This window comes from Bombina bombina, chromosome 9 (assembly GCF_027579735.1).
Source record: "Bombina bombina isolate aBomBom1 chromosome 9, aBomBom1.pri, whole genome shotgun sequence".
Taxonomy (NCBI): Eukaryota; Metazoa; Chordata; class Amphibia; order Anura; family Bombinatoridae; genus Bombina; species Bombina bombina.
Window position 1 is genome coordinate 199,171,794 of NC_069507.1, and position 16,530 is coordinate 199,188,323.

Below are 16,530 nucleotides of genomic sequence, written 5' to 3' on the forward strand. Positions count from 1 at the left end.
AGTCGTGCCTTGAGCGCCTCTTTTCTTTCTTTTTCATGTGTTACATACCTGGAGCTAAGGCTTGTTGAAAACCTGGCTGAAACAAGGCAGCACCTCTTTGGCAGTTCGACTCAATCTACAGTTTCGGGACCATACCTTGAATATATCTATTGGAATTCACACCAAGGATTACATTTTGGGATATAAATAATTAGTAAATTTTTTCCTGGAAAATTACTATAAGGTACTGTGGCCTTTGCACTGTGAATTTCTAACCATTTTATTAATTCTTCTGTGAATCAGCAACAATATTTGATGCAGTTTATCTGCTTTAATGTTTTAAAGTTTTATATATATATATATAAGTAACTTAGAACCCACAAGTGTGCTAGTGGGGGGAAGAATTTTTTGCAACATAAAATACATCTTGGTGCAGATATTATGAAAATTGTTTACAACATTTTATAACACGTTGCAACAAATTTGTTACACAGTATATACATTGATATATTTCGACAAGCTTCATATGAGAAATTAGAATTTAGACAAGCTCCCTATGAGAAATTAGAATACTATTATTATAGAAACAACTAATCCTGGTCAAGACATAGTGCAATAAATTTTCTCTATTTTACTATATAGTTACTTTATGATTATATACATATTTTTATGCCATGTATTATATGTATCAAACTCACACATTTAAACTTAGACAAACTTGTAGTTCTTTCATTCATTCAACAAAGTAGACAAGAGTCTGAATTGTAAAACATAACTTTATTACCCTGTTAGCAGCCGCTGCGTACAGCAATACTTTGCAGTACAAGTAGTTGCAAATCCTGCAGGGTCAGAAAGTAGCAGGGTGATTCTTTTTTACTGGCAGGAGTGGAATTACAGTACCAGTGATCCGACTATAAAGTTAACCTTTGTTCACAATAACAGCTACGGAGCATCCTATAAAGGATTATCAACGCATTGCCCCGCAGCCCTCTATGGCAACCAAGGGGTTAACAGACAGAAATGCAGGGACCAAGTTATAGGACAAGAGTACCATGCATGAATCTGTAAAGGCAGACGGTCACACTGCAGTGTATACATCTTAAGTGCATATTCTTAGTATTAATAGTCAGTTCTTTGTTTTGCTCTAGAGAACTGAATGATACCTGTGGCAAGCAATGCAAAACGACTGGCATTAACAGCTCTTAGCATAGGCAGCACAGCACACATCTGGAACCTCTTCATAAACCTTCATTTAAATAGCCAACATGACTATTAAACAAATGCAGAAAGCAACGTTTGAATTACTATAGACTCCAACTTTTTAAGGTTTAATCTAAACAGGCCTAAAATTTGGCTTTAATGTATTGTCCTACCACATCCTCATTGTCAATACATTAAGAAGGATAATAAAGTAGCTGCATACCAGATTAACGAGAAAGCAAAATGTCCATATTCATCCCTTAAAAAATATAAATTAAACCCTCACTGAGGGTTTTTTACCATTACTTTGGGATTCAAGCAAGGGTGATTAGTTCACATGGTGAAAAACACTGTCTGCATCACAAAGCTGGTTTCACCGTGTTTAAAAACGGACATGCACTTACAGAGTGCATGCAACTTATAAATATATGGAGATAAAGTGATAGTAAGATTAATATAGTGAAATATCTAGTACATGCACATTAATTACCACTCTGGTAAGTCTAGCTATTTTTACTAGAGTGCATGACTAGGCTTTTCTAAGTTAGGTTTTACATTTTATCTAACAGTGTTCTGTAGACATAAGGTTGTTTGACAGTTGTGGATGCAGTTATTCAGTTTTCTGGAAGAGAACAAGATAGATATTTGGGGATTAGGCAGTGGTACATTCCATTACAGAAGCAGACTTTGCCACTTGCATGCACTTGGAATGGTAATAAATTTGCAGTGAGCTTGCAGAGGGTTAAACTGCGCACCTGGGAATACATTCCTTAACAGTAAATAAACAACTTAAACAGTCCTCATAAGGCAATCTTGTCAGTGTCAGTATGCCAAGTCTGAAGAGTTGTTCTCATTTTGCCAACGTCCAGCGTGTTCCTTCTACAGCTGAGCAATGACATCTTGTCATTAAAACTGTCAGATCTCCTGTGTGCGGTTCACTACCACCAGGAAAAGAACGGCTTTCTGCTCTGGAAACTCTGTGTATAGGACTCACTTGAGCTTTTCTGATGTGACCTTGCAGTTTCTACAATAACAGGAGGCATTTGGACAAGCTGCAGTGGGCTCTTCCCATCTTTAAGAGCCTGAGCCAAGTTTAGGGTCTATAAGAGAAAGAGCAAATATATAATTTTAACATAAAAAAACAAAATTTATGCTTACCTGATACATTTATTTATTTCTGGATATGGCGAGTCCACGATGTCATCATTTACTGTTGGGAATATCACTCCTGGCCAGCAGGACGAGGCAAAGAGCACCACAGCCAAGCTGTTACGTATTACTCCCCTTCCCACAACCCCCAGTCATTCGACCGAAGGGAAATGGAGAAAAAAGGAGTAACACAAAGGTGTAGAGGTGCCTGAGGTTTAGTAAAAAAATAACCGTCTTAAAAAAGGGCGGGGTCGTGGACTCACCATATCCGGAAACAAATACATTTATCAGGTAAGCATCGGTGAGTCCACAATGTCATCATTTACTGTTGGGAACCAATACCCAAGCTAGAGGACACAGATGACTAGGGAGGGACAAGACAGGTAGACCTAAACAGAAGGCACCACCGCTTGAAGAACCGTTTCTCCCAAAAGAAGCCTCAGCCGAGGCAAAAAGTATGAAATTTGTAATATTTGAAAAAAGTATGTAGAGAAGACCAAGTTGCGGCCTTGCAAATTTGTTCCACAGAAGCATAATTTTTGAAAGCTCAAGAGGAGGAAACAGCTCTCGTGGAATGAGCTGTAATTCTTTCAGGAGGCTGCTGTCCAGCAGTCTCATAAGCCAAACGAATTATACTTCTCAACCAGAGAGAGAAGTAGCAGTAGCTTTCTGACCTTTACGTTTCCCCAAAAAAAAAACCAAACAGGGCAGAAGACTGGCGAAAATCCTTAGTCGCCTGTAGATAGAATTTAAGAGCATGCACAACATCCAAGTTGTGCAACAAACGTTCCTTATGAGAAGAAGGATTAGGACATAGTGAAGGAACAACAATTTCCTGATTAATATTTCTATCAGAAACAACTTTAGGAAGGAAACCTAACTTAGAACGAAGAACCGCCTTATCGGCATGAAAGAAAATAAGGCGAATCACACTGCAAAGCTGAGAGTTTTGAGACTCTCCGAGCAGAAGAGGTAGCAATAAGAAAACAACACCTTCCAAGATAACAACTTAATATCTATGAAATGCAATGGCTCAAACAGAGCCTGCTGCAAAACTTTAAGAACAAGGTTAAGGCTCCACAAAGGAGCAACAGATTTACACACAGGCCTGATTCTGACCAAGGCCTGAAAGAAAGATTGTACATCTGGCACATCCGCCAGACGCTTATGTAGCAAAATAGATAATGCAGAAATTTGATCCTTCAGGGTACTTACTGACAAACCCTTCTCCAGTCCTTCCTGAAAAAAAGACAAAATCCGGGGAATCCTGTCCCTACTCCAAGAGTATCCCTTGAATTCACACCAAAAAAAGATATTTACGCCATATCTTATGGTAAATCTTTCTGGTAACAGGCTTGCAAGCCTAAATCATGGTCTCAATGAGCAACCGAAAAACCACGCTCAGAGGTAGCCTCCAAGGTGGGAGAGATGACATCTCCACTAGGTCTGCATACCAGATCCTGTGAGGCCACGCAGGTACTATGAGAACCACTCTCCTGTTTGATATGAGCAATAATTTGCGGAAGCAGAGCAAACGGAGGAAACAGGTATGCCAGCCTGAAATCCCAGGGGACCGCAAGAGCATCTATCAGAGAGGCCTGTGGATCCCTTGACCTTGAACCATACCTTGGAAGCTTGGCATTCTGCCAAGATGCTATCAGATCCAACTCCGGCACCCCGCATTAGATGGTTAAGTTGAAGAACACCTCTGGATGGAGTTCCCACTCCCCAGGATGAAAAGTCTGTCTGCTCAGGAAATCCACTTCCCAGTTGTCCATTCCTGGAATGAGCCTTCACCCACTTTACAATCCGAGCCTCCTCCTTCACGGCTAAGGAGCTCAGAGTTCCTCCCTGGTGGTTGATGTAAGCCACTGAAGTTATGTTGTCCGACTGGAACCTCATAAACCAGGCTAAGGACAACTGAGGCCAAGTCATCAGAGCATTGTAATTGCTCTCAACTCCAAGATGTTGATGGGGAGAGCCGTCTCCTCCAGAGTCCAAAGTCCCTGCGCCTTTAACGATTCCCAGACTGCTCCCCAGCCCAGCAGGCTGGCGTCCGTGGCCACAATCACCCAGGAAGGTCTCCGAAAGCATGTGCCCTGAGACAGATGTTCCTGAGAAGTCCACCACAGGAGAAAGTCTCTTGACGCCTGAATCTAGATCTATTCTCTGATACAGATCCGCATGATCCCCATTCCATTGAGTGAGCATGCACAACTGCAGAGCTCTCAAATAGAATCGAGCAAAGGGAATTATATCCATGGAAGCCACCATCAGACCAATTAACTCCATACAATGGGCCACTGACGGTCGAACAGCAGACTGTAGAAAGAGGCAAGAATTTTGACTCTTCTGACCTCTGTCAGAAAAAAAATTCATCAATAGGGAATCTATTATGGTCCCTAAGAAAACTACTCTTGGGGCTGGAACAAGCAAGCTTTTCTCCAGATTCACTTTTCATCCATGGGAACGAAGAAAAGACAACAAGATCTCTGTGTGAGAAAAGATCGCGCCTGAACCAATATATCATACAGGTAGGGTGCCACTGCAATTCCCCGAGACCGGATCACTGCCAAGAGAGCCCCCAGAACCTTTGAAAAATTTCTGGGAGCTGTAGCAAGGCCAAACGGAAGAGCCACAAATTGAAAGTGTTTGTCCAGAAAGGCAAATCTCAGAAATTTGTGATGATCCCTGTGAATGGGAACATGAAGATACCCATCCTTAAAGGTCTATGGTCATCATGAACTGACCCTCTTGCACTAAAGGAAGAATGGAACGGATAGTTTCCATCTTGAAGGACGGTACTCTGAGAAACTTGTTTAGACACTTCAGGTCTAGGATAGGTCGGAAAGTTCCCTCTTTTTTTGGGAACCACAAACAGATTGGAATAGACACCTAGGCCCTGTTCCTGTACTGGAACCCAGGGAGGAAAGATCCTGTACACATTTCAAGAACGCCTCTCTTTATCTGGAGTGCAGATAATCTTGAGAGGTGGAACCTGCCTCTGGGAGGAAATGTCTTGAATTCTAATTTGTAACCCTGAGATACTATGTCTACAGCCCAGGGATCTGGGACATCTTGTATCCTAGCTTGAGAAAACAGAGAAAGTCTGCCCCCCACTTGATCCGATCCCGGATCCGGGGGAAAACCCTTCATGCTGATTTGGAGTCAGCTGCGGGTTTCTTAGATTGCTTGCCCTTGTTAAAAGACTGACTGGGTTTCCAAGACGACTTGGAGTGTTCCTGCTTGGAAAAAGAAGGGGAAGACTTTCCTCTGAAGTTACGAAAGGAACGAAAATTACTCTGAGGTCCTTTCGGTCTATATTTCTTGTCTTGTGGAATAAAATACCCGTTTCCACCTGTGATATCAGAAATAATCTCTGTTAGACCGGGTCCAAACAAGGTCTTACCCTTGAAAGGAAGCACCATAAGCTTGGATTTAGATGAAACATCAGCTGACCAAGACTTCAGCCACAAAGCTCTGCGCACCAGCACAGCAAAGCCAGACATTTTGGCTCTCAATTTAATATTCTGCAGGGATGCGTCAGTAATAAAGGAATTGGGTAGCTTAAGAGCCCTAATCCTGTTTTAGATCTCCTCTAAGGGAGTCTCTACCTGAAGAGATTCAGACAAGGCATCGAACCAATAGGCTGCCGCACTTGTCACTGTGGCAATACACACCGCCTGTTGCCATTGGAGACCTTGATGAACATATATTTTCTTCAAATAAGCCTCCAGCTTCTTGTCCATTGGATCCTTAAAGGAGCAGCTATCCTCAATAAGGATAGTAGTTCTCTTAGCCAGAGTAAACATGGCCCCTTCTACTTTAGGAGCCGTTTGGCATGACTCTTTAAGGGAGTCAGCAACAGAAAACATCTTCATAAAGACAGGAGATGGGGAGAAAGGTATCCCCAGCCTCTCCCATTCCTGTGCGACAATCTCCATGGCACAGTCTGGCACAAGAAAAACCTCCACAGTGGAAGGAAAATCAAAGTATTTATTAAGTTTACTAGACTTCTTAGGGTTGACAACGACAGAGTTATCGGAGTCGTCCAAGGTAGCTAAAACCTCCTTTAAGAGTACACAGAGGTGTTCAAGCTTAAATCTGAAGGATACTACTTTAGCATCAGATGAAGGCATTATACTGTCCGAATCTGAGATTTCACCCTCAGAGGCTACCGACGTATATTCCTCATCAGACTTATGAGAAAGGGCAACTTGGGAAGACAAAACCTTACCATCTGAATCTCTAAATTTCCTCTTGCATTTACCCTGTAGCATGGGAATGGCAGCTAATGCTGCAGATACCGCAGAGGATACCTGGGCAGCAATTTCTGCTTGCAAATAAACTCTTCCAGGAGATTTAGAGGAACCGCAGGGAACTGCATGTGACGCCATTAAGGCTTGGGACGTTGAGGAGGAAGCTGTGGCATTGCCTGAACAGCATCAACCTGAGAGAAGGGTGGCTCAGAAACAAAAAGTGTATCTTTATCTAAGAGAATCCTCTCAATGCATGAGGAACAAAAAGGCAAGGTGGTTTAACATGGTTATCAAAGCAAAGCTTGCACTGAACTATAGGAGCAAGTTCGTGGTCCATAAATGCAATAAAAAATATTTTAAGGCCAACAAATATTTAATCCTGCACTGTCCCTTTAAGAAATTATCAGCTCCCAAAGGACAATCTGTGTCCTCATCAAAATAATCCAATAAATCACTTGCCAACTAATGGCTAATTTGCAATTTGAGTGGCTAATAAAAAATTGAGAGAATGAATTAGACAGTAACTTATGCAAAGACCTCTACACCTCAGCATATAGCTGAGGCACCTACCTGCCCCCTCTTAAACAACAAAGCTGCAACTGCGAAGCAACAACAGAATTTCTGCTGAAGCGCAACAGCTCCGGTCTCCGATGAACAGGAAATCACGTGATCGGCTTAGAAGCTGCTCCACTATCATGAAAGCGCACGCTCCTAGCCGAAACAACCGCCTATCAACAAGATCCGCCTCCCAGTACCAAGAACGCCTCTCTTTTTAGTGACTGGGCGGTACAAGGCGGCCATAAGCGAGAAAAAGTATTTCCAGCACGGTCTGAACCTCGCAACTTAGAGATCTGAGAAAAAGTCGCACTAAGCACTAGATAAATTAACCCCTGAGCCACTAAAGCTAAATAAACACCATCCAAGGAATTTATTTCCAGTCTCTATCGTTACAGTCCAAGTGCCTGCACACTGTCTTAATAAATCCTGAGCTCAGAATTGTAGTCCCAATATATGTGCAGATTTTAACAAATGTAACCCTTCAGTGCCAGTAACTTTTCCCAGAAGATAAAAAATGGCACTTACCTGCACCTGTCTGGCAGGAGGACAGCCCACCCGGTATGAAAGGAAGCCACTAATCACAGAGACGTGTGGAAAAAAGAAAGAACAGAGTAAACCTACTCTGGCTTTCTATACAGGGGCAGCAACATGTTAGGAAAACGCAGTGAGGCCCACCTCACTAATTCCTAACTGTTTGAAAGCCACCACTCCCCTACTGAAGAGACTAACGTGGAGTACGGCTAGACCCAATCCTTGAAAAAGGGGAAAGAACAGAGTAAACCTACTCTGGCTTTCTGAAGCAGTTAAAATCTTGCTTGTAGCGAAAGAAATCCAATTTTTCTTCACACATCAAACCTTCACCTCCTCCATGCACCAAGGCAAAGAGAATGACTGGGGGTTGTGAGAAGGGGAATGGTACTTAACAGCTTGGCTGTGGTGCACTTTGCCTCCTCCTGCTGGCCAGGAGTGATATTCTCAACAGTAAATGATGACGTTGTGGACTCACCATATCTTAGGAAAGAAAAACAAACAAAAACAACATTCACAGGTCTCAGAAACAGAAGTGAAGTACAAATATTAAATGAAAATAGCAAATTAAAAAAGACATAAAAGTTAAAAAAAACCAAACACTTTTTTATTCAGATACAACATACAAATTAGAAAACAAACAAAAAACCTTTCCTTGAGCGCATTGGGGTAGGCTTAGGAGAGTGCACGTCTTAAGCAGTCTATGAAAAACATTGTGGCAAACGCTGTTGGCATATAGTGCATAATGCATGTGCACATACCTATCTAGATATGTTCTTGTGGAAAGGAACTTCAACATGAGACAAAGATTTTTTTAATTTTTGTTTTAATAGTAAACTTTCATGATTCAGTTAGTGTAATTTTGTTTATATGTCCCTTTAAAGAAAAAGCTTTTTGATAGTTAAAAACATTTTTTAGACAAACTGCCAACATATGTATATTTCATACCCAAATGAAGCTATTGAGTTAAGAACATTTACTGTCCCTTCAAGAAAATTTAAAGGGGCATTAAATGCCAAATAGGTTAAAAAATGGCAGCATTTAGAGGGAGGTGCATGAAAACAAAATGTATGCTTACCAGATAAATTCCTTTCTTTCCTGGCAGGGAGAGTCCACAACTTCATTCCTTACTGTTGGGAAATACAACACCTGGCCACAAGGAGGCGGCAAAAATACCCGAGCCAAAGGCTTAAATATCCCTCCTACTTCCCCCATCCCCCCAGTCATTCAGCTGAGGGAATGAGGAAAAGTAGGAGAAACATCAGGGTATAAAAATGCCAGAAGAAAAAAAACAAAAAGGGAGCCACCAAAAAAAAAAATTCTTACGGGCGGGGTCATGGACTCCCTACCAGGAAAGAAAGGAATTTATCTGGTAAGCATACATTTTGTTTTCTTTCCAAAGGCAGGGAGAGTCCATGACTTTATTTTTTACTGTTGGGAAACCATACCCAAGCTCCAGAGGACACTGAAGGAATAACGAGAGGGAACAAGAAAAATGCGGACCCTAATCTGAGGGCACCACAGCCTGTAAAACCTTTCTCCCAAAAGCTGCTTCAGCAAAAGCAAACACATCAAATTTGTAAAATTTATAAAAAGTATGTAAGTAGGACCAGGTAGCCGCCTTACAAATCTGATCCATAGAGGCTTCGTTCTTAAAAGCCCAGGAAGAAGCAACTGCTCTATTGGAATGAGCCGTAATCCTATCAGGAGGCTGCTGTCCCACTTTCTCATAAGCCAAGCGGATGACATTCCTCAACCAGGAAGACAAGGAAGACGTAGTGGCCTTCTTCCCCCTACGTCTACCCGCATAAACGACAAACAAAGATGAAGATTGTCTGAACTCATTAGTAAAGCAGGTAAAACTTCAAAGCACGAACCACATCCAGATTGTGAAGCAAACGTTCCTTCACTGAAAAAGGATTGGGACACAAGGAAGGAACAATGATCTCTAACAAAGGACTGCACATCCGAAAGCTCAGCAAATATCTTGTGCAGCAACACCAACAGGGCTGATATCTGTCCCTTTAGAGAGCTGGCAGATAGGATAACATTCTGGTAACCTTGACCTTATTGCCAAGAAAAACTACGCTCCTCACACCAGTGCAGGTAAGTCCGCCATACCTTATGGTAGATGCGCTGAGTAACCGGCTTACGAGCTTGAATCAAAGTGTCTATGACACTATCAGAGAAACCTCTCCTTGACTAAGCGTTCAATCTCCACGCAGTCAGCCTCAGAGAATCTAGCTTTTGTTGTAGGAAGGGACCCTGTATCAGCAGGTCCCTGCGATAAGGTAATCTCCAAGGTGGAGAAGAGGTGGGTAGTTTAGCATTGAGACGAGAGGCAATGAGATCTATCTCCAGCATCCCCCACCTGCTGCAAATCTCTGCAAACACCTCAGGGTGGAGGGACCATTCCCCCAGGTGAAAAGATTGTCTGCTGAGGAACTCTGCTTCCCAGTTGTCCACACACGGAATGTGGATCGCTGACAGCATACAGTTGTGGGCTTCTGCCCATTCTAAGATTTGAGACACTTCTCGTTCCTTCCTGATGGTTGATGTAGGCAACTGTAGTTATATTGTCTGATTGGAATTTGATAAACTGGGACGATCTCAGAAGGGGCCAAGCCTTCAGTGCATTGAAGATTGCCCAGAGTTCAGAGATTGTGATATACCTTTAAGGTATATCCCCTCCTACCTATTTCTTATCCTTATTTAAACAACCTCAAACATTAGTTCCCTGCCTGAAAATTGAAGTCGTATTCTGTGTATCTCATCCCTGTGTGAGATTCACTATTCTACTCTCAGGTCTATTTCTGATTGTGGTAGTTACTCTGCCGTTATTTTATTTGCCTCTAATTTCTCCAGCATCAGAGGAGCTCCCTACAGCTAAGTTTTGTGCAATCGCTATTCCAGCTCTGGCTGTCACCTACTTCATTTCACAGCCACTGCAGTCACGTCTGGGAACCTGTCACGGAATACTCCGCTGCTCCAAGAGCAGCTGGACCGGATTTCCTTTCCTGTTTGCCGGAAGTTAGTCACACACGCTGCCTGTGACTTACAGACCTCGGAACGAAGGTAACGCTCTCTCTTTCTCAGGAGAACTAGCCGCAACTATTCAGAACTTTCACAAGGTAATCCTTATTTCGAAATATTACCAACGATACTTGACAATGTGTTATTTGAATTAAGACTCGCAACATTTGTCACTTCCTTTTGCTTCTGAACTGAATCACTCATCTACCCAGTGTTAAGTGTATATTGCCTTGATTACGATCCTACATTGTACATATTCGGTGTGTGTGTGTGTGTGTGAAGACCGGGACTTTCCTACTTAACCTCCGGCTTAAGCATTGTGTTTAGAATCGCTCCATTTTTCTCTGACCTCTATCTCTGCATTATTAAGGGATTCAACTCCATTTTGATTCTATCTATGCGGTATATATTCATAACTAGTAACTGGCATACTGTATCTTAATCCAAGTAACTCTGCTAATGTTATCTGGGTATGAATACCATAGAGCAACAGACTTAAATTAAAACTAAAATAAAGTCAGACTCTTAATTTCTCAAGAGTCATAACAGAGATATTGATCGGGAGGGTGGACTCCTGAGTCCACAACCCTTGTGCCTTCCTGGCACCCCAAACTGCTATCCAGCCAGCGTCTGTAGTCACAATCTCCCAGGACGGTCTCAAGAAGCACGTGCCTCGAGACAGGTGATCTTGACAGAGCCACCAAGAGAGCGAGTCTCTAAACAGGCTGTCTAATATGATCTGTTGGGACAGGTCTGAATGGTCGCCATTCCATTGTCTCAGCAGGCATAGTTGTAAAGGTCTGAGATGGACTCTGGCAAAATGAATAATGTCCATACAAGAGTCCAATCACCTCCATACACTGGGCCCGAAATCACAAATAAAGCGGACTTACCCTCCAGAATCTATGCTGTGGAACAGACAGCCTCTCACGTGTGCCGCAGTCTTCTGATAGGGACATAAATGTGGAAAGGCAAACAGTGTAACACGTTAACACTGATTACCCAGGAGCTAATAGATATAGAGTCTGGATTGCTTTGAAGAAAAACTTTCCCTGCCCCTCTAACATTCATTAATACTCTCACTGAGAGATTTATATGATTACTTATAATTCCAGTCCTCTCTTGAAGGGAAAATACCCATTAAAGGACTATACGAATCTTGACACTTCATGTCATCCTCCTCTAGTGACGAAAGGCAAAGAATGACTGGGGTGAAGGGGGAAGTGGGAAGTGGGAGGGATATTTAAGCCTTTGGCTGGGGTGTCTTTGCCTCCTCCTGGTAACCAGGTGTTGTATTTCCCAACAGTAAGGAATGAAGTTGTGGACTCTCCCTGCCTTTGGAAAGAAATATAAGTTACACTGCAGGTATTGGAAGGAGAGTTGATGCATATGTGCAAATAAGTCAGCACCTGAATACAGTAAAAGATAAAAAAGAGTTCAATATGGCGGCATCCATGACTATTGCGAGGCAGGAATTAATCTCAATACTATACTTATAAAATGTATTTAGTGTTTAATGTCCCTTTAAACCTTAAACCTTTTTATGCACTATTTTTAGTGGTCATTACAATTTCAAAATTAATACTTCAGAATCAAAACATCACATTCCACATGCATTATTTGTATACAACTTTCTAATCAATGTGGTATATGAAGAGTTTACAATTAGATATTTTAGATTAGCTCACTGTCTATTTCAACACAAGTAAATTATTATAAATGTTTGGTGTGGCTTTTCATGATTTTGTGCATCCTTTTCACCATTTATTGCAACTAAAATATAATACTAAAATCATTTATAGGCACCAAAAACAGTCTTTCACATAAAATTATAATAGCTAAGAACAATTTTAAACAGGTGATATTGAACAACAGACGTTTACACACAGACAAAAAGTTAAATTGCAGACAAATTGTCATAATAAAATATTTCTTTAATTTTATCCAATATTCATTCATTGCGTTGTTTGGACTTCGTTAAAGAAAAAAAATGTACTCGCTAAATAGTAGCTTAAACTTAAAGGGACATGAAACCCAAAAAAAAGCTTTCATGATTCAGATAGAGAATACAATTTTAAACAACTTTCCAATTTACTTCTATTATTTAATTTGCTGCCTTCTCTTATTATCCTTTGCTGAAAGGTTTATCTAGGCAAGTTCATGAGCACCAGAGAAACTAGGTTCTAGCTGTTGATTGGTGGCTGCATATATATATTGAATGTGATTGGCTCACCCATGTGTTCAGTTAGAAACTAGTAGTGCATTGCTGCTCCTTCAACAAATGATACCAAGAGAATTAAACAGATTAGATAATAGAAGTAAATTAGAAAGTTGTTTAAAAACATAATTTATGTAAGAACTTACCTGATAAATTCATTTCTTTCATATTAGCAAGAGTCCATGAGCTAGTGACGTATGGGATATACATTCCTACCAGGAGGGGCAAAGTTTCCCAAACCTTAAAATGCCTATAAATACACCCCTCACCACACCCACAATTCAGTTTAACGAATAGCCAAGAAGTGGGGTGATAAGAAAAAAGTGCGAAAGCATATAAAAACATAATTTATGCTTACCTGATAAATTCCTTTCTTCTGTAGTGTGATCAGTCCACGGGTCATCATTACTTCTGGGATATTACTCCTCCCCAACAGGAAGTGCAAGAGGATTCACCCAGCAGAGCTGCATATAGCTCCTCCCCTCTACGTCACTCCCAGTCATTCGACCAAGGACCAACGAGAAAGGAAAAGCCAAGGGTGAAGTGGTGACTGGAGTATAAATTAAAAAATATTTACCTGCCTTAAAAACAGGGCGGGCCGTGGACTGATCACACTACAGAAGAAAGGAATTTATCAGGTAAGCATAAATTATGTTTTCTTCTGTTAAGTGTGATCAGTCCACGGGTCATCATTACTTCTGGGATACCAATACCAAAGCAAAAGTACACGGATGACGGGAGGGATAGGCAGGCTCTTTATACAGAAGGAACCACTGCCTGAAGAACCTTTCTCCCAAAAATAGCCTCCGATGAAGCAAAAGTGTCAAATTTGTAAAATTTGGAAAAAGTATGAAGCGAAGACCAAGTTGCAGCCTTGCAAATCTTGTTCAACAGAGGCCTCATTCTTGAAGGCCCAAGTGGAAGCCACAGCTCTAGTAGAATGAGCTGTAATTCTTTCAGGAGGCTGCTGTCCAGCAGTCTCATAAGCTAAACGAATTATGCTACGAAGCCAAAAAGAAAGAGAGGTAGCGGAAGCTTTTTGACCTCTCCTCTGCCCAGAGTAAATGACAAACAGAGAAGACGTTTGTCGAAATTCCTTAGTTGCCTGTAAGTAAAATTTTAGAGCACGGACTACATCCAGGTTGTGCAGTAGACGTTCCTTCTTTGAAGAAGGATTTGGGCATAAAGAAGGAACAACAATCTCTTGATTGATATTCCTGTTAGTAACTACCTTAGGTAAGAACCCAGGTTTAGTACGCAGGACTACCTTATCCGAATGAAAAATCAAATAAGGAGAATCACAATGTAAGGCTGATAATTCAGAGACTCTTCGAGCCGAGGAAATAGCCATTAAAAATAGAACTTTCCAAGATAACAACTTTATATCAATGGAATGAAGGGGTTCAAACGGAACGCCCTGTAAAACATTAAGAACAAGGTTTAAACTCCATGGTGGAGCAACAGTTTTAAACACAGGCTTAATCCTGGCCAAAGCCTGACAAAAAGCCTGGACGGCAGGAACTTCTGACAGACGTTTGTGTAACAGAATGGACAGAGCTGAGATCTGTCCCTTTAATGAACTAGCAGATAAACCCTTTTCTAAACCTTCTTGTAGAAAAGACAATATCCTAGGAATCCTAACCTTACTCCAAGAGTAACCTTTGGATTCACACCAATATAGGTATTTACGCCATATCTTATGGTAAATCTTTCTGGTAACAGGTTTCCTAGCCTGTATTAAGGTATCAATAACTGACTCAGAAAACCCACGTCTTGATAAAATCAAGCGTTCAATTTCCAAGCAGTCAGCTTCAGAGAAGTTAGATTTTGATGTTTGAAGGGACCCTGTATCAGAAGGTCCTGTTTCAGAGGTAGAGACCAAGGTGGACAGGATGACAAGTCCACCAGGTCTGCATACCAAGTCCTGCGTGGCCACGCAGGTGCTATTAGAATCACTGATGCTCTCTCTTGTTTGATTCTGGCAATCAATCGAGGAAGTAACGGGAAGGGTGGAAACACGTAAGCCATCCTGAAGTCCCAAGGTGCTGTCAGAGCATCTATCAGGACTGCTCCTGGATCCCTGGATCTGGACCCGTAACGAGGAAGCTTGGCGTTCTGTCGAGACGCCATGAGATCTATCTCTGGTTTGCCCCAACGTCGAAGTATTTGGGCAAAGACCTCCGGATGAAGTTCCCACTCCCCCGGATGAAAAGTCTGACGACTTAAGAAATCCGCCTCCCAGTTTTCCACTCCCGGGATATGGATTGCTGACAGGTGGCAAGAGTGAGACTCTGCCCAGCGAATTATCTTTGATACTTCCATCATAGCTAGGGAGCTTCTTGTCCCTCCCTGATGGTTGATGTAAGCTACAGTCGTGATGTTGTCAGACTGAAACCTGATGAACCCCCGAGTTGTCAACTGGGGCCAAGCCAGGAGGGCATTGAGAACTGCTCTCAATTCCAGAATGTTTATTGGCAGGAGACTCTCCTCCTGACTCCATTGTCCCTGAGCCTTCAGAGAATTCCAGACGGCACCCCAACCTAGAAGGCTGGTGTCTGTTGTTACAATTGTCCAGTCTGGTCTGCTGAATGGCATCCCCCTGGACAGATGTGGCCGAGAAAGCCACCATAGAAGAGAATTTCTGGTCTCTTGATCCAGATTCAGAGAAGGGGATAAGTCTGAGTAATCCCCATTCCACTGACTTAGCATGCACAGTTGCAGTGGTCTGAGGTGTAAGCGTGCAAAGGGTACTATGTCCATTGCCGCTACCATTAAGCCGATTACCTCCATGCATTGAGCCACTGACGGGTGTTGAATGGAATTAAGGGTGCGGCAAGCACTTTGAAGTCTTGTTAGCCTGTCCTCTGTCAGGTAAATCTTCATTTCTACAGAATCTATAAGAGTCCCCAGGAAGGGAACTCTTGTGAGTGGAACGAGTGAACTTTTCTTTTCGTTCACCTTCCATCCATGTGACCTTAGAAATGCCAGCACTAACTCTGTATGAGACTTGGCAGTTTGAAAGCTTGAAGCTTGTATCAGAATGTCGTCTAGGTATGGAGCTACCGAGATTCCCCGCGGTCTTAGTACCGCCAGAAGAGCACCCAGAACCTTTGTGAAGATTCTTGGAGCTGTAGCCAATCCGAATGGAAGAGCCACAAACTGGTAATGCCTGTCTAGGAAGGCAAACCTTAGGTACCGATAATGATCTTTGTGAATCGGTATGTGAAGGTAAGCATCTTTTAAATCTACAGTGGTCATGTACTGACCCTCTTGGATCATAGGTAAAATTGTCCGAATAGTCTCCATCTTGAACGATGGAACTCTTAGGAATTTGTTTAGGATCTTTAAGTCCAGGATTGGTCTGAAAGTTCCCTCTTTTTTGGGAACCACAAACAGATTTGAGTAAAACCCCTGTCCCTGTTCCGATCGTGGAACTGGATGGATTACTCCCATTAACAAGAGCTCTTGTACGCAGCGTAGAAACGCCTCTTTCTTTGTCTGGATTGTTGACAATCTTGACAGATGAAATCTCTCTCTTGGAGGAGAGTATTTGAAGTCCAGAAGGTATCCCTGAGATATTATCTCTAGCGCCCAGGGATCCTGAAC

The 16,530-nt window shown here is 42.1% G+C and overlaps 1 protein-coding gene across 2 annotated transcripts in view; it reads right to left on the reverse strand.

The window, feature by feature from the left end:
- Positions 1-741: 741 nt before the first annotated feature.
- Positions 742-16,530, reverse strand: part of PI4K2A (phosphatidylinositol 4-kinase type 2 alpha) — a 135,685-nt gene continuing 119,896 nt past the window's right edge. For both annotated transcript variants that reach the window (XM_053692569.1, XM_053692568.1), the window contains exon 9: positions 742-2,279. In XM_053692569.1, the coding sequence (XP_053548544.1) occupies positions 2,118-2,279 (162 nt within the window). In that variant the 3' untranslated portion in view covers positions 742-2,117. The remainder of the gene's footprint in view (positions 2,280-16,530) is intronic.